Raw genomic sequence first — 27,745 nt, 5'->3', positions numbered from 1 at the left:
GAAGCAATACAATATTGATCTCACATTAGGCACCATAAATTCACGCGATAAAATTTACAACATTCTCAATCTATATTTGATCTGATTTCTAGCTGTCCCGAAATACGAATGTCTCACTAATTACACTTCAATTAATGTTTCAATAGCATTTTTTAAATCATCAACATTAATCATACAAAATACTCGTGGCATAATTAACAGAATTTGTTTTAGTATCTCTCAAATGAAGATCGTTGATTAAATCCTTGGATTTCTCTCGAATGGAAAATGTATTTGTCAGTTTTACTCTCACATCAAAAATCTTCGAGAAATGCGACATAAGCAAAGCGAGTATCAAAGTCATTTCTCAAGGAAGTATCTCATTATCATCTTATTATACTTAATCGACTGAGATTCCAATACTGCAATGCGAATAATCCAAGACAGATTAGCACGAACTGTCTTCCCGTATCAAAGGGGTCTGCAAATTTTGCGAATTGCATATCGCCCTGATTGTCTATGCTCGCACGACAATCCTCCTTCAGATCGTAGGAATCGCGGTATCAGCGGTTGTTCGCCTAATGGCCTCAAATAGTTTGGATATTTTTGGCGGTAACCGACGGCGGTAACCGAGACGGCGCGATGTGCTTCCGTCCGTCTCTGTCGACGTTCGCAAATGAATAGGGGCGAACGGAGAAATCTCCCGGGGTCTCTCCTCCGCCGGCATTCCCGATGCACCCCTCGAGAATGCTATTTTCTCCGAAACCGAAAGGAAGAATCGGAACAAATCCCACGATCGCGCGTGCATTGTGCTCAACCTGTCTCACTCTATTCCCTCGCGAATATCCGTGTCAAGACTCGCGCACATTATTACCGAATACGCTACGTCGGTGCTCCTGATTGCTCCTTTGAATTGAGAAAAATCATCAATGTTGGTTTTGTGATACTGAATATGTCAATCGCGCATTCCTATTTTCACTAGAGAAAATTATCTGATCAATTTTATCTATTTTATTCGTCACCGCGTATATTTATGGAATTTGATAACAATGTGATAGTAATAGCTTTAACAATAAGAAAAACAAATTATTTCTATAAAAATAATAATAAAGAAAAAACATGAAAAATACACGAAAATATGATAAAACAGTGCATAAAGAAATATTTTTTAAAATTGTGTTTTAAAACAAATGATTCACATTACTTAGTGGATTTAGTATCTTTCGAAAATAAAATAGTGGAAGACAGAGAGAAACTGGTGCGCGCACGACGAAATGTCGATTAACCGATAAATAAATTCAACCGCTTTCTTTTATTAATGGAAAGTTTGATGGACGTCTCACAATCATGCAGATTAAAAAGTGCATCTATTTTGAAAATATCAACATTAACGTTGTCCCAAAATGACGCACGTCAAATCAGAAGAATTTCCAGCAATTGAATGTCAGATAAATCGCTTTAACTGTTTTCCAGGATGCAAATATCGGCACGCAAATATACGACCAACATGTATATTCAATTCATTACACTTGAACGTAATGTATGATGGAAAATGTCTGCACTTGTCATGATGCATCTGTCTACAAAATGTGCAAAACCGGGACAAAAACGGGATAAAGGGCGATCTATACTTCTTGCTTTAATTGCTAGCGTCGTATTTGGCATCTGGATGAATATCTCTTCTGGACTGAATATCTGTCAATTGCGCTTCTAAGGCATTACGAACGTTCTCCATTCAGCATCTTAATAAATCGCATCCGCTTTCTACTTCGGTCATACATTAAATGTCTCGCCACCAGTTTCTGTAATTAATTTATATCGCTCGACCGTATTGCCGTTACTCTATCATTTCTCTATTCTACATTAATCTATACCTATACATATACAGGATATATAATAATATGCACATTATTCAAGCTAAATTTCCAATCAATAATTTTCTATTACTGTTTTCATTTCGATAATATTATAATATATATATATATATAGTATAGATAGTTGAAATCTGTCACTCATAATTTCTGATTCCGCAAACGCACTGCAAATTTCATTATAATTCAGATTATCTCATTCAGATATAAATGTTTATTGTCATATATATCATACTGATTACTGATAGATAAGAAATTGTACAATAAATACGATTATAGACATTTTCTTCGTTTTGTTAATTATACTGTAATGTCTCTCAGTGAATCCCTTTCGTACATTTCGCGTCAAGAATTGTTCACTTTTGAGTTCGACTGAAATCTCAGAGAAGAATGATGCGGAATTTCGAGAACTCATGCGGCGAACTCATCTCGACGATTAGTCTCGTTCCAGCGATATTTGTCCCCCGGGCGAACCGTGGAACATGGCACCCCGAACTCTCCCGGTCGTCTCGATGTGATTTCGTTACCACGTTTCCCGCATTCACCTTATCGCCATCGATCCTCGCATCTTTCGCGTGTTGCGACAAGGGACACAAGGAAGAAGAAGACGAAGCAGCGCATTGCGAATCACGAGAGCCACGAAATTGCCTGTTCGGCGGCAAGTCAGAGGCAGACTTATAGGCCGATGGCTCAAAAAGCCATTATCCGCGCATTATCGTCTTTAATTCGTTTTCGCGGCGGATTATATCCCAGGGATTAGTACGTCCGCCGATCCGTTCGTTTGTTTTTTTTTCTTTTCTCGCAGAATCGCCGGACGGCTCTGATCTTTCGATCTCTCGTTTCTCCCCTTAGTCCCGGGGAAAATTTCTCCGGCGCGTGAGGAAGCGACCGCGGCAATTACGAAAACGTCGGCAACGGACGGATCGGCAAACACGATCCTCCTCGACGATCGATGCCTGACTTACGCTTTAATTGCTTGTCGGCCAAATTCAACGAGGAACAGAAGGGTGTTTTACAATTATATATACTTTCAATTTTTTCTCTTTTTTTTCCATGATTTTCTGCATTTATAACTAATCATCCAACATGTAATACTGGAATATAATTAAAATCTCCCTCTATTGAGTTAATATTAAAATTTATAGCTTTTTTGGAAGCAGCTACATTAATATAAAATTAATTTAACATTAAAAAAACGAAGTTAACATATAAAAACAAATTAACATGAAAAATATTCCTACAATTCCACAATTTTCAAAATAATTATTTATAAAATAAATTAATTCGAAATTCAATTAATAAAAATTAAAATTCAATAAAAATAAATAAAAGTTTTTTAAAACTAACAATAAAACGGGAAGACAGAATGCTATCGCCATCTTCGAAGCATTGGTACGAATCCTCTGAAAGTCTGATGCACATACTGCAGATAATACAGGAACCTGCGTAGTAACATCGATTCACATACCGGGTGGCAAAATATCAGGTTTTAAGCTTTATTGTAAGACATAGAAAATCGACGATTTCTATGTATAGATATATATGAGAAATGGATAAAATAATATTTAGACTTATATTTATATATGAAATAAAATGGTAAATCTTTTGATCACATATATATAATTGCAGTTATGAATCATTCTCATTAAAAAATTCGCTAATTATGTCAATAAGCTTTCGCCGAAATCACAGATTACGTCCATTATACGTATAATTCATTACGGCATAAATGATCAAAGGGATATTTTCAACATATCTGTAAGAAACAATCAAAACTTAAAAATTGCCGAGAAACTTTAAAAAGATCTGAGTTCTTGCATTATACGAATTAGCCTGCAAAAAACCATGATATCAATTTGAACCTTCGATCCGGAAATGGTTGAGCAAAGTCAATTTTTGCGCGAAGCGAATTGTAAAAACGGATTGATCGTGCGGAAGATCCGTCGATTCATATTCGCGCGATAGTCGTTTACCGACGTGTCGTCAGGGAAAAAGAGAGAAAAAGAGATAGGTCGGAGAGAGGATTGTTATTTCGGCGGAAAAAAATCAGCGATTAAATACAGTGTCCTGCCGTCCACGACGGAAAAGTGCATTTCAATTATCGGTTCGCGCGTCGGCTCGCGCGTTCGTGCACGTGGATGGTGGCAATTTCGGCTTAACCGCGAATACGCCGGTAAATTCGGTCGGGTCACTCACCCGAAAAGCCGCCCGTGCACGATGCCGTAATTAAATTCCGAACGACTCTACCGCGTTCCGTCAAAAACCTTCTGCTTCAGGCCGGAGAGGGCATGTAAAAAGAGCGCCCGTGCCGCGAGTCTGCAGTCTGCACCCTGCACCCTCGAATCGTCGAAAAACGCGCCAAACGTTCGGAAATAAAATGCGTGCGAGTGCAATTTTCAAAGGCATTGATACGTGAATGTTTATTTCGCAGGGAGTGAGCTCGCTTACGTCAAAGCTGATCGAACGTCGACGAACAAGTGGCTGATGTACAAAATACTCCGGAAGTTATCTTCTTGATACATCAACCCCAAGTGCCAAAGAAACCTAATTGAAGTGACTTGCACGAGATAACATCAAAATCTAGAGTTAATATTTCCCCTTTAAGCATGATTAAAAATTTCTTTCAAGCTCAAGTTGCGATAACAAAGTTTTAGTTTAATGTAAAATTAAAAATTTATGACTCATTGAATTTTAACGATAAATCTAATTTTTTAATATGTCGCGTATGTTACAACGTATAAGATACAATCATTGAAAACTTTTTAAAAGATATTTTTATTAATAAGCAGAATATAAACTTTGTTTCGTATTGTACGTGGGGCAGGGCCATAAATAATTTTCGTCGGCGCTCGTGTGGGATTTTAAATGCCAATAACGTAATGCAGTAAACTGATTGACGTCGGTGGAATTTAATGGCGCTTAATTATTGGCGAAAAATCGTCCCGGCGCACGCACACACGGGACAAGGACAAATGGCGACGAATACGGCGGCTTCAACCACCGACGATGGGGGAGTGCCCTCCGATTTAATTTTAATCTCTAGCGCTTTTAGCGTACGGGGGTGATTTTTCAAAGTCCTAAAAAGTTCCTGCCCCGAATTGAGCATGTCGCCGCCTCATAACTCTTCCCGAATGTATTAATGTCGTGTTAGCAAGCGATATAACAATGACGTGGAAGGAAGGAGGGGAGAGAAAGAGCACGCGGCCGTACAAGTGCACGTGGGAGCACGCAAACATGTTTAAGGACGCAGCACCGCACTGTGCACGAAGAAAACGTATGCGATGAAAGTGCAATGACATGTGCGAGAAGCATTACGAATGCACGCGGGACGACTTTTCGCGGTTAATAAAGAACATACCGGAAAGCGCTTCAATCTGTGTTTTGTTTAACCGCAATTTATCGAAAGCATTCGAAAGTTTAAATAACGTCGAAAATCAATAAGAACGAAATGAGTAAAATTTAATGCGGGGTACAATAACGACAATAATAATAAAAGCAAACGATCGAGAAAAAAATACGATTGTAATAAGACATAAATATAAAAATACTATAAGAATTTTTTAGGAAAATATAACGTTTCTGTTACGGACTATTATATTACGGGCTACAAACGCTTTATGTCATTCCGATTTTAAATTAGTTTTCTCATCCGAGTTGAAAAAGTGTAGCCATAAATGTTACGAAGTGCTTTTACACGGTGTAAAACCAAGGCTGAGCGACCACCTGGAGGGTGGTCCAGCAGTCTGTGTAGTAGCGACAGCGGCACAAGGCGTCGTATTCGTTCCATTTGACCTAGTGGCGGCGCCCACCTTCCTTCCACAGGGACCGGGCTCAAAAGGAGACGCCGTGCTTGAAGAAGGACGAAAGGGGGCCGGACTCGGCCGGACCGTTATACGAATGCTTACACGGGCTGTCCGAACATGCCGGTCTCGCCGAGCTCGCCCGCACGCATGCACGCACGCACATTCTCACGCACGCACGAACGTATGCACGCACGCACGTACGCACGCACCCCCCCGGTGATCCATAACATTGTCAACCCAACACACACGCCTCGGTCCGAAGCCAATCTCCATCTGAGATAAAGCCGGCGCTACGCTGCCAGAGGACGACGCATGTGAATGCGCGCGGAGAAACGCAGTGTGTCGCGTGATTAAGAGATCGAGATAGCCGGACAGATACAGCCGGATCGATGGATTCCAGACGATTAATTTGCCGCGGTTGGCGGATAGCGCACGGGGAAAATGAAAATTATTCCCGAATCAATCCATAATGGATGGAGAAAGAAACGAGAGCAGCGAAAAAAATAGACACCTTTTTACGCTTCGTACGAATCCATCGGAAAGAAAGCGTTCGAGGGCTATTGAGACTTGAGTTGCGAATTTTGTGCGAAAATCCTGTGCCACGCTTATTCTGCCAGTTTATGCATTCGGACTACGCATTCTCCAGAATTCCGGAATGCAAATAAGGCACTGCACGCTGCCCTATGTTCTGCTTAACGATAATTATGTGACATATAACTAGACATGAAATTATGCATCGGATTACTTATGAGAATCACGTGACTTTTGTACGCTTTAACACACAGGAGTCGTCTCCAATTACTCCAGCGAACGCACATACAGATTTGAAATTAAACTGAATTTCGGCATCGATTATTATTCATCGAGAGAGAACTAGACAGAAAATATTTTATATCTGATATCTGATATTTCACATTGTTTCGCGGATAAAAATGTTACATCAAGTAATTTCAGAAGTATTAAATATAGATATCATTTCTTAATTCTTTAATTATCACGTATATCTTTGATTGAACATATATTAAAATTTGATTGTAAATTAGATTTAGAAAATAGTTTCAAATGCAAATGGATTCTAAATGTAGGGACATAAACCCCCGAGTGTTCTTTTGAAGAACATCGCGTAATTAACATCCACGTTAATCACACGAAATCCAATAAACCCGAGTAAAATAACCCGAGTAATACTGGTTTATGCGCGCGCGAGGAAGCGGATAAGTCACGCACGTCCTCGAAACTCTAAAATGTGGGGCCACGATTGGGATAACGTAACCGTCATTCACCAGGACGCGAATCGTGGCCTCATATTTTTTTTCGGTAACTCGCCAGGCCTTTCGTGATGTGCAGCAGTATAATTACAATATTACACGATGAAACGATAACGTCACGCCACAACAGCGTGAGTTCGTTTAAGAAATATCGGTATCTCCCTATCCCGGCTCTCTCTCCTTTCCTTGCTTCTCCCCAATCGTTGCTTTTATCCATACCATTAATTACGCTTCCCTTCTATGATTTATCGTATTATTGATTTTTATAATAATATGAAACTTGTTTGCACGTTGTATTTCGTCCATTAAATAAAATTTCAAAAGCTGTTTATACATCGAGGTGAATAAAGTTCTTTCTAATTTCCACACAAATATGACGCTGCTCCGATCATTGTATTCATTGTTATATAAAATGTCGATAAAACGCAGGCCCGTTAACAAAATTATAGATCGCGCTTTAATTGAATTTTACGGGGGAGGAAACGGGGATAGAGTGGTTACCTTTCGTCGTGGCGTATTTCGCTGTATATTAGTATGCGGAATATTTGCGTGAAATTGTGGCGGAGAAGTTGTCCACGGTATCCGTATCTCTATGCAATTTTATCGGCGCCCGAAGTAATGGAATAACCGAGGGCGCCATTAAATTTATTCACTTATTTCGCCCTCCAAGTATAAACAGGCGCCGTTGAGTATCACCCGCCTACCCCTCCTGCCGCCTACCTAGTCCTGAAGGTTGAGTTGAAGCGGAAGCTTCGGTACTTCGTGTTTACCGGTACAGCTTCTACTAGCGATTTCCACCGAGCATATGCGCCTACCTAATTTCCGATATGACGAAATCGAATGAAGCGAGGTGCGCCGGCAGCTCGGTTCGCGAAAGAAACGCATCCTTAACGTTTCCTTAACGAATACGAACTCAGAAGAGAAACGATTTAAGTACAGGGTGCCACTTCGACGCGAGATACTTACACGCGTATTTCGGATACTTTTCACCTGCGAATATTTTTCACCAATTTCGTTACGTAATGCGTGCTCCACAAATTAAGCCACGTTTTCACGAAGCGCGATATTATCGCGAAAGTATCCCGGTGAGAAATTACGATGTAATTCACGTAGCAGGATTGCATGGTGCGATCAATCTGATCTTAATAAATATAAAGTGTTCCGAGTTATTTTAAGATGGGAATGAAACACTAACTCTAAGTTATTATTACTTGCATAATGAATAGAAAGAATGATGCACGTAAAATTGTGCAGTTACCATAAAAATAGCGAGTAATTGTAAAATAGTAGATTGAATGATAAAATTTTTTCCAATTACGTAACGCGTACCTATACATGAACCGAAAATTATGGGTGAAAAAATGTTTATATATTGCGCGAGCGAGACACGGCATCTAAAAATAATTCCATCTTTGCAATTCTAATTTCATAGTATCCGGACACGTAATAAGAACGTCAACCGTATTATTCTACATGACTTTTCTGACTAGCCGAAAGTTCCGACGCGCGAGTATAAACGGAGGGTCGCGACAGAAGGAGCGAGAACGGAGAACGGCAAAAACTCAGCTCGAGGGGACGAACTGTCTGTCAGAAAGCGCTTATATTGTATTCCACGGTCGCAGAAAATGGATTTATCCCCGCCTATGGTTCCGGATACGTGTGGGAATCCAATGGAACTCGGAGCACTATTTATTCTATCTCACCAGTATATTAGAGCGAACTTCGTCCCGCAACATTATTCCCTGCAACGCTAATCCCTTTATTCCTTTGTAGATTTTCGCTCGCGCGTATATAATACGCTCTCTCTCTATCTCTCCCCTCCCTTCCTCCCTCACTCTTTCATTTACGTATGCTTGATTCTTGTTATTTACGCGCTACTAATCATCTTTCGTTTGACATCGTTGTTATATGAAAACGTGACATTTTTGTGTGAACGGGAAAAAAATGCTGTTTCAAAGTCTCGAGTTAGAATTACAAAAGCTATAGCAGCACGAGTTAGGTTTAATGTATTACACAAAAATTTTCAGATATTTTATTTTTCGGTGGATAGGACAGTTCAGATAAAATTTTATAATTTTATAGTAAAACTCAAAAAACAAATATAACGATTCTTTGTTGTACACACAAGAGGTGATTAAAAAGCTGACGAATAAGACGTACACATAAATGTAACACAGTTACCATTGTAATTCCAAAAAAACGAAGAGTGAAAGTTATATAGAGAATTATAGGGGCTTAGCTAAATTACGTTAAATTAAAGTCCATTAACCTAAATGTGTCTATCTACTTATATCCAAATCCATTAAACTAAATTGTCCTAAAATGCCAATCTGTCGTTATCTTTGACGTTATTTTTAGTGCTTCTAAGTCTATAAAAAGAAACTCTCTTTAAGATTTAGAAGCAGATAAAGGGCACTATTATTATATTAAAAGCTTTAGAAAATAGTTCAATTAATAAATTAAAGCAATAATTTGCTACGAGTTAAAAGGTATGCATTAAGCTTTTCTCCTGACTCTTTAATTCAAATAAATAAACGATTGTTACATCACTGTGTAGAAAAAATAAAAAAATGTTTTATTTCGACATTTTAAAGACGCTTCAAAGAGTCAATAAACAATCTTTTCGATTAGATTGTCATAATACGCGGGTCATTGGGTTGCGGGCAATGCGTCTTTCTCACAGAGAATGCATATACAATATACACTCGCGACGCAAAGTGGATGCGGGCACTCGAACGAGACGCGGAGGAGGAGCACTCTCGCGTGACTATCGAAATAACGAGCCGAGTAATAGTGGTAGCGGCACATAATAGCAGTAGTAATAGTGGCAACAGCGGCGGCACGTACGTTGCCTCGTGTGCCGCTGATATACGCGAGATTTCTAATTGGCGAATCGTCGACTTTAATAGCACTCGAGGGAAGATACGTGCGCGCATGAGAATACTCGATTTCTGTTCTGGATCCAGGAGCATTTACATGATTCTCCTTTCCATAATGCGCGTGTTTGCCGGCAGATAAGAAAAGACATATCTCATTACATGTAATAATGCTGCTATCAAGAAAAAGGTCATTGCCTAATCGCCGCAGATAATAATTTTGTCATACTGTAATATAAATATAATAATATTACAATTTAACTCTGACATGAAAATAAATTAACGTAAATTATTTCTCACTAAGAAAAATGACTTTCTTAACTACATTTGTCTAAAAATTAAAAAATTCAGATGAACGTTATCCATCTAGAAATATTATGAAAAGATACTGTGCATATGATTGTCGAAAAATGGAAAAATACCTATGTTCCAAAAACTTAGCTTGGCATTTTCTAAAAAATAACAAGCGAGGCTTCGCGATGTTCAGCTGAACAAAAAGAATAGACTTCGCAACTTCCGGATAATGTCTGCGAGCGAAGGGAGCGAACTTCGCGAGAAAGTTGATTCGGCGTCTTTCCGTGACTTAAAATTAAACTTAATCACACGTCGGTCCGAGCTGTCCGTTCGTCCTTTTCGCGCGCGCAACTTTCAAGAATATCGGAGGAAGCAAGAGACGCACGACCCCTCTTTCTGAGCAAACCTCAAAGGGCGACTTGTCCTTCCGGGTAGCCGAACTTCGAGATCTGAGTCGACACACGTGCGGCAATCGCAGTCTGCATTCAGAAACGGCCAGTGCTTTCGTGGCCGTCCGCGTATATAATACTTGCCGTATCGAGAGTCGACATCTCTCAATGCGCAAGACGCATCGAAACGGGAACGAAATGCACGCACGCACGCACGCACGCACATACGTTAATGCAGCGTATGAAAATCATTGCCATACCCGAAGTCCAAACAAATATACAAATAAATACGAGTAAACATTATTTTAAAACTTATCTGATAACGTTCCACGCGCTCGTCTTTTTCTACTATATGGACTATGCAAATTGCAATGGCTGAGCACGTGGTGAAGATGAGCCTTACATCCTTGCGCCATTTACAAAGTTTTGATGATCCATAAGCTGTCATACGGAGTTAACCATATTTCTCTTAGTAACGCGAAGATCAGAGACTCAGGTTCGTAACAACGTAATATCTATAGATCTAATGTCACGACAAAAGTTTCCTTAACGCGCTGGCACGTGAAAATGAGTCTTTAGGAACGTGATATTGGATACCAAGTTGCCAAGAAAGCGGCTGAAAAGGTCCGCGTGATCCATCATCCATGTGCGACATATTGTGTCGTGCGATTTTTATTCGGTATTTGTTTTTTCATATCCATTTTGTTTACGAGATACTATATATATGTACCCCCGGCGTAATGCAGTGACGGGCACGATGGTGTAGCCATGAGGAAGATGTATCGCCGTATCGCGAGGCACGAAAAGCGAATGTTTACGACGTGCCGAGCCGATCGCCGAAATCTTAGAGGTGGAGAGGATCACGAACGAGACCGGAATGACAAATTATTTCCCCGCGGCGAGCCCGGATTGTCGTAGTCATGCGATCCCGGATTAGGCCACGTAATCGACAAGCGATCCATCAGGATATAGCGATTTGACGCCAAATGCGATCTTAATACGCCTGGCCGACCGTTCGATACTTCCGAAAGTTCCTGATACTTCTTCGTATCTCCGGTATAAACCGTTCTATCCAATCGTTAGAATTTTTTGTTATTCTTCTAGATTCGGATACTATAAATTCTTATGAATTTGAGCTTAATTTCACTAAAGACTTATATGTATAAATCATTACACGGGAGAAAAATATCCGTTTTGAAAAAGAAATTGTTTGTAAAATTTTAATTTATATAAAATTTAGTTAATTTATACTTTCTTTGTTTATAAAATTTTATGAATCTGAACTTAATCTTCATGGCATTAAAACGACTTATAAATAAATTTAAAAAAGATAAATTATTGTGTGGAAGAAAAAAATAGGATTGTGAAATTAATTTATGTAAAGTCTAGTTAATTTAGAACAGTTCTTTTTGCTATTAGAATTGGCAGGTAATCGCGAGAAAATCTAATAAAATCGCGAGATTATCTAAAATGTGCCATTCGTTGCTCAAATGTTCACTATCATCCAGATGAGAGCAATTCTGAGAGCAAAGTGAGTTGTGAAGTAGCTTCGAATGTGACGAAAATCGCTGAAGGAGTCAGTCTATCTTCTGCTACGGGCTTCTCTCTTAGTATTTCCTATCTCGTACCATCGTTAAAGTTACGAGAGATGCGGGGAAAAGAAATCGCGACGTTCTTTTGTACAGCTCGAGCAAAAAGACATCCGTGTGGAGAAAGAGAATTTCGTTTCAAAGATTAAACTGGAATTGAATCATTCTACGTTTCTGAAAACGGTTCAACCGAGCGATCTCAGGTTTTAATTAAAAAGTTAACGTTAAGCTAAAATGTACAAACAATATAATTGAAATATTAATATTTGAAAAATATCCCAATTGCCTTGATGTCACTTCCAAATAATCTTATGTCCAACAAAATTATTGTTTATTACGGTTAAAAATTCCACGTACAAAAGAAATAATTCTAATTCTAATGTATCTATCGTATTTTCATCTCATATTTGCATATCCTAAGACACGTTATTATCAAGTGATAAGTTGACGTTGTAGAAAGTCTGACTGGGCGACGTAATCCGCACTCTCTTCGCCATTTTCTTCATGAAAATGGCGCGTACTAGGCGTTGATCGAGTAGCCAGGATGATGAATGGACTATTGAGTTCACACAAAGAGCCGCCGTTGCAGGAGTCCTGCACGATCGGCTCTTTTTACGTCGGACCATTTGACAAATCCTATTTATGCGATAGCTTTTTACACTCTAGCTTACACTATGATACGTCAATGCACGCGATCGATTACAAATCGACATTTATTCATGGCAGCAAATTGCAACAAAGGAAAGATTACTAATTTATTACATCTTATTGTCATCGATACGTATGGTGCGAAAAATGCAAAAATTTCAGTTTTACGGACAAAAGGATGTAACTGATTTCATTAATAAACTGCATTTTATAATGTAATACTTCAATTTCATAGAGAATATTCAGCCGACAATAAAGATTAAGAAGCTTCTCTCTTTTTATTATAATAATAAAAAGAGAGAAGCTTCACGTGACAACAGACTGGTTGGCCAAGAAGAAAATGGCAATATTAAGCGCGCTCTTGTAATCTCGAGAAGAAGTAACAAAAAATGACTGCTTCGTGACAGCGCGACAATAAGGAGAGAGCTGCTCAGTTTTTCTCTCGTTAAAAGAAAGCTCTTTTAAATACGTGCCGAAAAGGTAAAGCAAAATTTTGCACTCGCGCTATAAGTTTCGCTCGAAAAATATCTCGTGCAAAGCCCGTATTTAGATTACATATTGGAAATTGAAGATTAGAATACAGCTAATTAGAACAAAATGGATTAAAATTAAAGTTATCTGATTGGCCAAATTTTTATTTTTATTTTATTAGCTTCAGTAAATAATTTCATTTATTGGAGAATATTGGCTTAAGGATGTGTGTAAGATTGGACAAAAAACGGACTATGAATACGTAGACGAGCTGCGCGAATTACATTAAAAATTCGCAACGTGTGCGATATGCCGTATCTTAGTGTACACAATGAGCGGGGTTGCACTAATTAAAAACACAAACATCCGCCATAAACGCATTGCAGGACCGGTGTAATTAAATTCAACGGGATTAATTATCTCGCGACGAAACGTAGTCGGGAGTTTAGGAGAGAACATTCGAATCTGCAAAGAGTTGTCGAAGACAAAGAACAAAGGGCCGGTCTGTCGAGGGTAATATTCGAGGGGCACACGGAGCTCCACGGTACGGCCGACGCAAAGCTAGCGTTAATTAACAATTAAAGTTATTACGTCCGTTCGGTTCCGGACGGACGACTTTTCTACTTATGCTCCTCGTATCCACGGTCGAGACGCGGTCGCACACACGTACACGCACACATGCGCGCGTGCACAAGAAAAGCTTGCCTAGCACGTTCGGAAGCGGCACGCGCATACATTTGCATTTTACGATGCGTCTAATTGAGCTGTTCGTTATTTTGTCGCGATCACCGGCGCGCGAGCGGGTACGGCGCATTTTATCGTCACCCGTTACGCGATCCTGGTGTTCCGGATCGAGAGAAAAACGACAGAACCGATCGTGGAGCGATAAAAAAATCGTTGCCACCAAATATACACGTTACTGTTGCAGGAACATACGTGTTTATTTTTAGACGCGACAGTAATTCGCGACGGTGATCGGTGGAGCATGAGGAGAATCTACACGATTCACGCTGAATTAACCGTGATTAATTATTCTGCTAATTATTCCGGTACTCCGGTTATTATTTACACAGTTCATTGAGAATTCATATACAAGACTTGTCGAACGTTATGCTTCGTGTTCACACCTTTATTTGGCGCCATAATTATCAGTAAACAGATTCGAAATCGGTAAACAACTGATACTAAAGTTTATTCACTAAAGATCATTCGATGAATGGAAAAAATATGAACATAAAATAATTATATATTTACATACATTTTTTATTGGCTTGAAATTTTGCAAGATAATATTTGTAAGTAGATTCTATCATTCTAATTGCTCAAAATGTTTATATATCATGCTACGAAAAGAGTAACATATATAACATAAAAATGGTAACCTATCGTAGTACATTAGAGTAAGAATTATTGTAGGAACCATAAGATTTTCGTAAATATTGAGATGCATAGATTGATCGATGCATTTTTTCCGTTCTTCTACGGTAGAGTCTAAAATCTATAATTGAATATCTAAAACGATAATATTTAAGGAGCGAACGGCAGTCGAAAAATTATAAAAAAGCAGCTCTAACGATATATAAAGCGGATGCGCCATTATAAAATCGTGAAAAGAGAAACTCCAAGAGATAGAAAAATCGTGATTCGTAAGAATACGTCTACCTCGGCATCTATAATTGGATCTAAAGTCTGCTAAAGCACGATGCAGGTGACGCCTAGAATTTCCAGGGACGAATAATTTCTCTAGAATACATCGTAGCACTTGATATAATAAAATATATATTTTTAACACAAATTATTTTTTAGGTTTTTTCTCTTTCTCTCCCTATCTCCTAAATATCTATATGTATATTTTTGGAGAACGTGAATATTTCAAAAAATGCGCAATTTAGAAATTAGTTCTATTACGCGATTGGACGTTCCTGAATATTAAAAAAAAATTGGATGATACCTCTTAGTGACCATTCCGAGAGGGAAAACTCGAATTTTTGACGTATTATAAAATATCCAGCATAAATGCTGAGTGCGTAAAAGAACGTACATGCATAAAATATAAACACTCGATGCGGCGAATTGTTGAAACTGACTGCGTGCTCGCGGCCACAAAGCATTTCTCGTCTCGCGTTATTAATGGCATCGCTCGGTATTTTTTTATGAGACTCCTTTTGCAAACCCCCGTTCGCAAATAAATATACGAATGTTTCATTCCCAGCATATAGTAGATGCGAACTAATTAAATATGAGCTGAGGCTGATCAACGGAAAATATTTACTTTACTCCACCGGATCGATTAATGGAATTCAAAAGTAAGTTAACATCGCGAATTATCCAATATTACTTAAATCTCGGTCAATCGCATTATACTCGATTATTTAACCAGGGTAAATACAAAACTGATCTTTATGACTCCAAGAGCGTGGCTGTTCCTGTTCTATGTATAAAAATTATTGGAGAACACGTAGGAAGGAGTGAAAAAAAAAGAGACCCTAGGGAGCTTGTTTGCAAACTACTGTAAAGCAAACAAATAACAGTGCAAGTTACAAAAAACAACTCGTCGAAATGTCGGCGGGCACATTTGTCTAGAAATACGAGTCATCGAAACTATAGTTCGGCATTGTGCTTTTTGCAAATTAAAAGTTCTACGCGCAACGACTCTCGCGCGCGCGTATATGTGAAACGCAATATATATATATGTATTTTTTATTCCCCGGCCTAGAACCCGCTCGTGCATTTCGCTGACAACCACCCGCCAGCACTCGCGCTCGTTTATATTTGTTTATCGATTGGATTGTTGCTCGCGTGACAAAATGCCGACGAGAGGAAGGCGTATATGAAATGGTCGTACACGGGCTCTCGCCACGGCGCGAGCTCTAACGGCAGAATTAAATTAAACGCCAGTGATGCCGAGTCAAAAAATCATAAAGCGTAAAGAGAAGATCGAAATTGTTTACTTCCGGATTTCCATATTTTTTAAAAAAATCTTTCATTGTATAAATAGAAAATTATTTAAATGTATAAGGATGAGTTTCGCGTAATATTATATACATTACAATCGGAGCGTATAAAACATGGGATAAACTGTTAATAATCTTTTATATGAAATGTATTGTTTTTGTACGAGAGCATAAATATAATTCAATTAGGATTATCAAAGCGATGCTTCTTTCCTCGCTTCGCTCGAATCTCACAATCAAACAAATAATTCTATTATTGTTGTTAAAATTGAAAAATTTATTATATGTAAATTATCAGTAACTTTATAGCCATCAATCTTAAAATTTACGCCCGTCTTTATTCCGTCGCGCGGTTTACCGATCTATCACTGTAGATCTTTTGGGCGGTATAACAAATCAGGTATAAGATATTCGTGCTTGCAGAGCTATTCGCGCGAAAAATTGCCTAACATTCCGACGTCGCACATTCGTCTCTCTGATCGATTTTCGGCACATACGATAAACAACACCTGACGCGATATCACCATCACTTGGTCACGGTGACGCCGAAAAGACGCGGATATAAAACGTGGATGTCTCAACGCATATTTGACACAGTATAAAATCGCAATCTAATTGAACCGATAAAAAGAGAATATCGTGTCCGCGCGTGGTATTCTCTTTTTTTTACGACGCGCAACGACCGAAATCTGAGAGAGAGAATTTCTCTCTACCGTTTGCCGCCCGCCTTTCGACCACTGGCCACAGTGATATATGAAGCGGCCATGGACCCCCCGTAGCCGGGGTTACGAACCTCCAAATTGATTCGGATCGTTCCTCGGCCATAATGCTGGATAACTAATGACGCTCACGCGCTCCCGATATTCTCGGACAGGTACGAGATCTCATGCGCGCGTACGAAAATCTCCCGAAACAACGGTACTGTAAAGCCGTTTAAATTGCGTCAGGCGACTTGATCGATTGTACGCACATTTCTTCACTTCATATATAACACGATAAGAATTTTAAAGAAGGAAGAGCATTGCAATAAAAAACTGAATCTCGGAAATATTTAAATAATAATATTGATATTCAAAATGTTGCATAAATATTTGCTTTATATTTTGAACCGAATGTTTTAGTTAGACTTGATCTAAAATCACACTGTAGAAGTTTTCTGACCATGACTTTCCAGAGACTTATAAAAAAAATTTAACCATTAAATGTTACGATAATCTACGACGTTGATAAAATAGTAATAAATCGAAGAGCGTTCCTTTTTATACGATATAATATGAATACACTTGCAAATGATACGTTCGCTGTTTTCTCGCATCCGTCGTCTAAAGTGCGATTTCAATATCCGCAATGTGACACTTTAACCGGCTAATCATGGTCGTCCGCGCACACGCAGATACATATTAATTGGCCACGCAATGCAAAAAAGCCTGATATATGGCCCGAGCGTCAAAGTAACCGGGCACGTCCATCGACGTCGGCAATATCAAATTGAAAAGTAATATCGGGACCGAAGTGTGACATAATTGCCTGTACATTGGCTCGCATATGCGCGCATGTCCGGCAAGGTAATTACAAACTGTGGCTTCCCACATGAACGCGCTTGATACACGGACCGGTCGTCTTCTCTCAACGAGCTATCGGCTTTTAATAATCGGCCGTGAAACTCGTTAAGATGCCGCCGGTTAATCGACGTAATGCAGGCATTTCACCTCTAATTGGCGAAATCGAGGTCTCAATCGGAGCACCGAAAAAGTGTTGGCGACGATGTCTCGTGGACTCGTGCACGCAGCTGCTTAACGACTTGCAGAGTGCACACACTTAGTGTCATTAATGCCTTTATGTTTATAACGAAGATGATGAAGATGCTTTTTAAATCACAGAGAGAATTTCTGATGGTGCGATAAGAACTGAAAAGCCGATGAGAAGTGCTAAAATGGCTTTTAATACGTGAATAATTGCAATATTCGCAAAAATTAATTTCAAGTTCCAATTACTTTCAAAATTTATTTTCGTTAAAATGTATTGGATTGCAATAAACTTTTAAACAATTCGAGATTATGCTATAAATTTAAATTAATATTATTTGCCTCATAATAAAAAGGATTGAAAACCATCGATTTAGCGTCCAAGAAGGTAATCAATATAATCAGAATAGATAACTGGAAAAATTAAAACTTACTGACGTTGAGATCTTTTTACTCCGATATTAGATTAAAACTGTTATTGTTCTCTGCTTTTTAATCAATCGATTATTCACTATTAATTATAATTATTATATACAATATATATTATCGCAGTCAAAAATTAATCAGTCCCTCTACGGCGAGGTATAGAATATAACAACAAATGCACGCTTGTCCTTTCAAATTAAACTGTTCTGATGTTACTTGATGTATAGCGCCGACTTGTTGCAAAAAATCGCAAAAGCATAATTGCAAAATTTGTCAAAAGTGCTCAAGCACCGAAATTTTTTAGCAAACATAAATCATGCGTTTATCATTCACAGAAACTAGCGGATTAACTCTCGACATGCCTTTTCCTTCATTTTGGCGTATACAATTAAAAGTGATAAATGTGCATCATTTAATAGTCAACGTGTGCATGTGTGTGCAACGGGATGCGTTAGAAGACGCGATATAAAGAAGGATCTGACTAACTGCGTAACACCCACATGATGATGCTGTGATAATGACGACGCACGTGACAAGTTTGTGTACACGTTTATCGACGTATGAATGAAAAAGACAATGCAGATGAAAGAAAGAGAAGATATATGTATAAGATTTTAGTACTCTCCACATTTTTCTTTTATTCATAATGGAAGAATAAAAAAGAAAGAAAAACATATAATCTGATATTTATATTATAAAAAGAGACATTTTTCAAAATACCCTCATTATTACCCCATTATATTATTACCCCATTATATCCCCATTATTACTTTTGTAAAAATATATTTTTTCTAATAAGTAACAATTAAAAACGATTTTATGCTGAAACTTCAAAATAAGCACATATAAAAAATATATGTGTTTATATTTAAACAATATATTTCAAGGAGAATCAAATCACTTCCGAATAGTTGTGACAATTCCCTTGTAAGTAACTTATGTATGCATGTACTACGTACGTATATGTATGTAAATATGTATGTGTCTATTGCGTATATATGTATAGCAATATATTGCTTGCGTACTAAAACGAAAATCCTCTCAAAGTACCTACTACCTAAAGAAGATGGAGAAAGATAATACACGATAAGCATAGACAGCGCTAATAAAGATACAAAGAAGAATATAAAGATATTAACGGAATCATGAAAGAGACAAAAAAAATCGTAATAAAGTTCCTAGATACTTAAAATAAAAGACAGAAAACGGAGAAACATTTTTGTATTCAAAGACTCGAAGCTTCTACGATAATCATCCACAATAATTAACTAGCGCATAAAGATAGCCCGATGCTATTTTAAATAACTTTAATTGCTTCTATGCTGTGAGAAATTAGATCAGTCAGAGAATTAGTTCATTGATCATGTTGAGACTATCGATTAATTTTTAGATCCGATAAGCCATAAACGTACCAGCAGAGATCATTAATGTAACACACCATCCACTTGCCTCTTTAATTACAACGATCTGCAGAAAAGGAAACACGGCAAAGAAAGAGAGATGAGAGATCGTTAACGACGACGGAGATAATCGAATGGTATTGCAACGAGGATATAATCGAGGAATTATCAAGAGACACGGTAGTGTCTCGCGCCAAGTATACGCGGAGCGAGACCGACCGTGACTCTTTTACGCGACGCGACGGGTTGCGAGTATACGAGATGTTGAGATCTCGGTTATCACAAACGAGGCGCCACGTCCGGATGTCAAGACAGCTGGTATTATCCTATTAGAATAAATGTAAAGCAGGAGATGGCATTTTCCATCTTCCTCTCTTTTAAACTCATCTCTCTCTCTCTCTCTCTCTCTCTCTTCGTTTTTTTTTCTTTCCTCTCCTCTCTCTCTCTTACTTGGTACAGCTTTACGTCTGACTTGGCACAGGGGTGGAAAATAGGAGTCGACCGAAGCGCAGTAGGGCGCATTTACATGATATGAATATAATGGAGAGGGCTGGGTCGCCGGCGAACTCGGGCTACGAGAGAGCGCTACCTGTTGAACGAAGAGCTCGGGGATCACTCGTGACCCACAGGATGTGTTCGGGGTTGTCGGTAGGCTCGTTGTTGACTACTATAACGGGTCATTCCACGAACTTTGACTGCTTATCAAATGACGGACAAGCAGTTACAAGAATTATACACGGTTTATGCAATTGACGTTGAAAAACACGTGCGCGATTCCACCAACTAAATATTATTCTGTGATTTGAAAATTGAGTAAAACAGAAATGCAATACATCTGAGATACTTCGTATATCTACTGTGTAACAATAAATTTTTAGAAACGATGATAACTCCTTCTTAAAGGTAGAAAAAAAATTCACCGAGAATTAAAAGCTCCTTCAAATATATTATACTAGCTATATTATGTAGTATAACTTTATACTCTCAAAGTACACTTTGTTGTCGATAGGTTTGTATCCTATCGAGTAATTTCGCGCAGCACGTAGTTTCTTATTCTCGCACCAATAATTATTACCGCTCACACAAGCGTGATATACCGCGCACATAATGAGATAACGATCTTTCCTCGGCTTTCAAATTAAATAGGATACGCGTTTCCACGAGCAATATGTGTGCAGGCGCGTATTTACGTTTCGTCCCTCGCATCCCATCTGCCTAATTAAGGGTTATCCGAATACGTCTAATAGGATACCAGCGTACTATCCGTGTTGCCCACGCCGAGCCTCGAGAACGAAGACAAAATCTTATGTGCTATAAATATGTAATAGGATAGAGTGCGCGCGCCTCTTTCGGAGAAAAATCCGAAGGTACTCTCTTCCCTTTTCCGCGATTCCATGACGGCAATTCCCCGTCTCTTCAATATCTCACGAGCAGGTAAAACCCCGCACGTTCATCCAAGTCGCCAGTTTAGGCGCGTTTACATTTCTATGATAATTTTTCGATTCTACAGTTGCACTAAAGAAAAGCAAAATATGTTTACAAAAGGCGACGGTGCAAGCCCCGCGGTTACCTCTAAGACGCGATCAGTTGCACGATTTTTGAGTTATGGTCGCGATTCGCATTTTTGCGGATTCTATCATTTCCCGTTCCTCGATTACGACGAGCGATCCCGACTATCGTGATCCCTGAGATTGCAATTTTCAGGAATGGCGGGCGAGCAGGTTGCATCTCGGGAGACGCGAAACGAACTGCCTCGTAAAAATCGCTTTCGCGATCCCGGGGGCGGGAGGTCGGAAGTGAGAGACAGCGAGAGAGACGGACCTAAGGTGAGGCGAGGAGAAGGAAATGAGCGTGGTACGAGAGAGAAGAGGAAAAGAGAAAGAGAGTATTGCAGAAGCAATATAAAGGGGCAATAAAATCACGACAGCCAACAATACGGGTAGACTTGGCCCACCGCCTTCAGTTTCACCTTATCCTCTCGCGTTCTCCACTTCTCTTCTTGCCCTTCTTCCTCTTCCCCGCCGGTACCGGGGGATGTGCAACCTAGGTCAATTTTATCCGCCCGTGCTTCGTATAGGTAACGCCGATGCGAAAGTTTTGAAATTTCAACTTTACGAGGAGCTACGGCAGAGCCCATCGGGAAATCGACCTCCATTGGAGTTTGACTGCGAGGAAATTTGGAAAAAAAAAAGCACAGCCACTCTGGGTAACTTCGCACCGTGTTTACTCGCGAAACGGATTTACATCCGATTTGGAAAGCGGAGAAATGGTTAAAACGAAGTGGTTGATCATTTTCGAGAAATTAAACAAGATACGCGAGTTCAACAAGTTCGCCCAACCGACATTCGTCGATTCGACACACAACGGAATAATATTCTCAAATTTATTTTCACATTAGTATGAATAAGTATTTTAAAAAATCTTGAAAATAATGATTGCAGAATTGGAAAGTGTTCTGGAAAAACTATTAATTTTAAAATTTAACTTTTTATATCATTAATATCATTATCTCAATTAAAGCAGCTATTATATCTTGCTCGCTAGTATAAAAAAAAATATTTAATAACATTCGTTGCTAATTATGAAATGTAATTTTACATGAATGCTTTTGTATCTATTTAACATTGAACGTATCTGGATATGCCTTTAATACTGACATTAATAGAGTATGCATTACATTAGATTACGAATAAAAATAATTAATTTTGTAGTTTAATAAGCATTTTATAAAGAGTTAAAAGCGATCATCGATGTTCGTGCGGAACACGATTAATTTCAATTCTCGTCACACAACTTCCTACGAGACTACTGTCTGTCCTAAGGAATCGTTAAAGAGCAAAAAGAAGGAAGTATTAAATAGACAGTATGTGCAGAACAGGCGCCACTGTCTCGGCAAGAGTGCATTGAAATCATTGGAACACGAGGCACGATCGCTCAAGCGCCCGCTATGCGCTATTATACATACGTTAATGACAAGCTGGCTAACTGACTTGTAAGTGCACGCTATACATCACTACGTATCGTAGCTACATATATATTTACGACGTCGCTGGCATAGAAAAGTAAAAGTAAAGATAAAAATATTACTGTCGAAAAATTGGCAAGTTAATAAAAAAAAAGAAAAAAGCGCGAAATTCTATTTTAATATCATCTCGTTTGTTTAACAACGGTCAACATTCGGTTATTATAAAAGAGCGAAAAATATTTTTTTAACAAATTAAAAATATTTTAATAAATATTGAAAGTTGATACCAACCGTGTACTTCAAAGGGAGAGAATTTGGTAGGTACAACATTCATTTTTGATATATGATGAAATAATTGAGAACGCGAGATGTTAAAGATAAAAGGGCAAATCTGTATACCGCATGTTTAATATGACTGTGTCTATTGCGATTTGAATCCCTGTCGGGTATCCCGATGATTAGCGTCATCGCTGCGCCCAAAACGCTATTAAAACGCTCGTGTAAGCCTAAAGCCGCGACGGTCGCGCTCGCTCGCTGAAAGCCCGGACTTATTATATGCATGGATAGCGGAGCATCCGGTTAATAACAGTCCCATTCGCTTTGAATAATTTGCCGGTGTTCCGAAGTCCGGCGTTAACCGGCGAGACCTCCCTCGAGCGTTCTCTCCCCCACCACCGTCCAGAAAACTTTCGATTCTCGACGCACATCGTTATTAAGCGTAGTTCGTAATTAGCCGCTGCTAATAACTCACACGTATTCGCGCGCTTTGTACGCACACACGTAAGAACGGCGAGCAAACGAAAACGAAAGAGAAAGAAGGGAAGGAAAGGTGAAGACGGGATGTACGAGCAGCCGACCCCCCAAGAATGCCATTGTGCTTTACAATATCTACGAGCTATGAGCAAGGTTATTAAAGGGTTGAGGTCGCGCCTAAGATTAAGGGGAAAAGACGGCTGTGACCGCGGAGCCCTTATAGAAAGAGAAAGAGCTTTCTCCTCGCACATAAACCACATGCGATCCACGCTTGCTCGTGCTTGTACTCGCGCTCTCGCCACGCAAGCTGTGGGTGCTTTCATACGGGAACGTCGAAAATACGCGAGATCAAAGCTCGAGACTGAGCCTAACCAGGAAGGATGGTCCCCGTACGCGTGTTCTACGGGGATGATTTGGTGCGGTGAAAATGCGCTTTATAAGACCAACAAGTCGGAAGAGTCAGGCTCCTTCGCACCTATTTACGAGAGGAAGAAACGACGAGGTTTGAAGCTGAATGTCATTCTACAGCCGGCTGCGCTCGCATAATCGTAATTATCCGCGTTAAAATGTGTAAGAACGACGTGAGGGACAATAGAATGCCTTAATCGTTTGATGTGGCGTTTTCACGAGGAAAATACAAGTTGCGGAAGCTTTTGCACGCGTTCAAATTTTGCTCTGTTGTTTACTCGTGCGTACGTGTTGCAGAGTTCTTGTCAATTAAAGTTAGGTTTGAGAGTACTCGACCGAGCCAGCTTAGAGTTTGCAAATTTCTCGAGTAAACAAGCTATCGATTCGCGTAATAAATAATGCTTTTGCTAGTGTATCGCGAGCAGTGCTTCGATTGCGTTCACGCTCCAAGAAGCAGACCTGATAACGATGAAAAATGTCTCGACTTTTTACGTTTAAATACATAGATACACGCTAACGGAATACGAGATCTATACACGCAGTTATGGTCTTGTAAATTGATCGCTTCGCGCGCGACATAAGACGAGAGTATAAATTTCTCCGAACAAACAAAAATCATGTAATGGCCGCAATAAACTTTCGCGTGGTTGAACCGCTTCAAGTAAAAAATTCCGTCTTTTCATTCTTATTTATTAACCATCAACCGTTGACACACATCGTTATGCGACATGCCGAGATATCCAAAGTCTTTAAAAAGTAGAGCTGATCGAGAAAAGATCAGTTAAGAAGATATGATTCAGTTAAGTATTTAGACAGTTAAGTATTTGAAATTTCTGTTTCAAAGGCTTTTAAAATTTGCGTTGAATATTCACGCAATGTTATTTCTCACTTTTATTTGAAAGCATATTCGTGAATATTTTAAGAAATATAAAAAAAAAAGAAAAAATGCAATAAATTAGAATTAAATTCGATATTTCAATAATTAAATAAATGCTTAATACAATTCAGAGCTGAATGCAAAAATCAAGAAGACTAAAATGTCGAAATTATTTTCGGATAATATAATTCATTTAACTTCTAAACTTTCGTGAATAAAATTATCGAAATATAATAGCGATACAAAATTTTAAAAAATGTAAAAATCTGCACATGGACGTAATTCTTCACAATTTTCCCTTAATTAAATCCCCTATTTTTACTAAAGAAATCACGTACGACATTGCTGAAAATCGCGATACCGGAAGAGTTAAGATATCACGGTAACTAGGACGCTCGCGTCAGATGCGTCAGCAGGTGCGTCGTCAGCACGCTATCGTGACGTGCTATCGTATTCGCTAGATTGAGTGAACACTGACCTTGCGAAGAAGGCCGCGGCTGCGCTGGCCTGCGCCGGCGTCCCAGGCACCCCGCTCACGTTGTACGAGTACTTGGTCTCCTGGTACACCTGATACACGTTCGGCTTCGAGTGCGACGATCTGTGGTAGTAGTGATCGCCGCCGTGATGACTCTTCTCCGCCTGCTGCTGGCCAATTTTGGCCAGGCTGTAACCCTGCGCGGACGAAGACGGCGCCTTGCCGTGACACTTGTCGCCCTTCTCGCACGAGGTGGGCGCGTGAAGAAGATGCGACTTCTCGTGCGCAGACACCAGCACGGACGCCGGCTGTTTGTCCATGGTACCGTAAGCCTTGAAGTCGGCGTAGCCCTTCAGCTCGCCGTAATAACGCAGATTCTCGACTTTGTAACCGTGCCCGACATCGTGGCTCTTGGCCTTGTTGACCTCGTGCTTGTTGTAGCCGACTTCCTGCGAGGTCGACTTCATTCTCTCCGCACCGCACTTGCTGACTGCTGCCTCGCCGCCGCCGTGCAGAGCGACTTTCCCCGATAGCTTTTCGATCTTCAGCATGGATCTCTCGCTTGGACGACCTTGAACTATGTCGCTGCTGCCGCCCCGATTCGACTCCGACCCGGTGCCCTTGTACTTGTCGCACGTTGTTAAGTCGCCGTGTGAAACGTCACCACTATCTGGGAAGACATTACCGACGATACCGCTAGTAACGTTGCTACCACCGATCCCGCGAGTCTGATGATGTTGCTGATGATGGTGATGATGTTGATGATGATGATGATGATTCTTTGGCGGTTCAACGTGACACCGGGAATCGCAATCAACGCCGATCTCCTGCAACAGGTTCTCCTTGCTGTTGTTGTTATTATTGTTATTACTGTTGGCGCGCACGTCGCACGTCTTATGGGAGAGCCGTTGTCGCGCGATCGCGACGCGTGTTACTTCTCGTGCGGTCGGCGTGATACTGGCCAGATTAGAGGGCGTCTCGGCGCCATGAGTGCCGGTGTTCCCCCTTCCTGCGCTGGAATTACTGCCACCGCCACCACCGCCGCTGATGCCGCCACCCCCGCCTCCACCACTGCCACCTTGTCGTTTGCCTCTCTCCTCCTGCCGAATGATAACGCAACATAGTAGTCGGCTTGTAGTACTACGATTCATGCAAGTTTCATCGTTAACGCGCCGGCCGTCGCCACGTGAGCTAGCGAGAGAACGGAGCACTAATAGCAGAGCGCGATCGAGAAAGACTGATAGTCTCTTCCGAATCACAGCTTTTCGAGAAAAGTTGAATTTATTTATAAGAAAGCATTTATTCGCAATTTACTCCAAAATTTACTTTTAGTACTTTAGAGAGAGAGAGTTCAACAAACATTTTCATAATAAAAATATTGTATACCTACAAAATTTTACGATATAATTATTTTATTATTACTTCAATTTTTATAATATATTTATAATCGATCAGTAAGGTCTCAGAGTAGTACATATTCTTACACGTTCCACGAGCGAACGAGAATTTCCTATATGTTACGGCTTACCTGGATCCTCTTAAAGTCGTCTTGCCGTCTGGACACTTCGGCGTATTTAGGCGGATCGGCGTGATACTTAGGTGGCGGTTCCGGTTTCAACGGGGCCTCCTGATAGCGCGGCGGCCTGTCGAACTGTCGATACTTGGGCGGATCGATGTACGGATTATTCCGGTGCCCGTAGTAATTCGGCAGTTGACACTCCGTGAGATCCGACTGCGACCGGTTCAGCTGATGGTAGTCCGACGTTGGCGCGTTCGCCAACGTCTTCTGCTGCTCCTGATGACTCTGCCTGCCGTGCTTTGCAGCTTGCGGCCTCTCCTGACCATCGGCATGGGACTTGTCGTGGGACTTGATACTCTTATCGGCACGCTCCTTGCACACCTCGGACTTATCCCTCCTCTCTTGACCGACGGACGGGAGTCCATCGATCTCGTAGAAGGTCAGCTCCTTCTTCAGCTTCTGATGCAACTTGTCATGTTGCCGTGGATTTTCCGATTTCACAGGCGGGTCTATCTGATAGAACGTGAGCTCGCGAGAGTCCTGAGACTTCGAACGTGTCTCCTGGGACGAGTGATGCTGCCGTTCCGGTTGAGAATGGCTGCGCGTGTATCGTTGATCGAGTCTGAGACCATCCTGGTGCTTCATTCGTGCGAATCTCTCGTTAGCGCCGAACCTATGCCCGTACTCGAGATACTCGTCGCCGTATTTGAAAATTTGCCGCGGCTTATACTTCTCTTCAAATTGTGAGTAATTATAGGTATTGAAACCAACCTGATTAAAATTCTTGCTGAGATTTGTAGAGGCGTAATCGGTCGAGGTCACCGCTTCCATATTTATCTGGAACAGAGCGGAACAAAACGTTAATAAAGCACAAAAGTCTCGAGATTTTTATCATTCGTTCGAGTTTTTATTGTAATATAATTTTAATGTCGCTTTTTTAAGTCTGCAAACGTATCTTTCGAAGAAAACAAGATACTGGTGATGACGGATATAAAATGTGAGACGAGTATCCTTAAAGAATCCACGCGGAATGCA

The 27,745-nt window shown here is 40.1% G+C and overlaps 1 protein-coding gene across 4 annotated transcripts in view; it reads right to left on the bottom strand.

Annotated features, from left to right (window-relative positions):
• The window catches only part of LOC139817564 (uncharacterized), a 325,316-nt gene that overhangs the window by 182,521 nt on the left and 115,050 nt on the right, over window positions 1-27,745 (bottom strand). For all 4 annotated transcript variants that reach the window (XR_011733273.1, XM_071785773.1, XM_071785766.1 and 1 more), the window contains 2 exons: window positions 26,720-27,547; window positions 25,195-26,291 (listed from right to left, as the gene is read on the bottom strand). Coding sequence is in view for 3 of the 4 variants with exons in the window: in XM_071785773.1 (XP_071641874.1) it covers window positions 25,195-26,291; window positions 26,720-27,547 (1,925 nt within the window). In the remaining variant the exon portion in view is untranslated. The remainder of the gene's footprint in view (window positions 1-25,194; window positions 26,292-26,719; window positions 27,548-27,745) is intronic.

Source organism: Temnothorax longispinosus, chromosome 1 (assembly GCF_030848805.1).
Source record: "Temnothorax longispinosus isolate EJ_2023e chromosome 1, Tlon_JGU_v1, whole genome shotgun sequence".
Classification (NCBI taxonomy): domain Eukaryota; kingdom Metazoa; phylum Arthropoda; class Insecta; order Hymenoptera; family Formicidae; genus Temnothorax; species Temnothorax longispinosus.
This window is presented reverse-complemented; position numbering and strand designations above follow the sequence as displayed.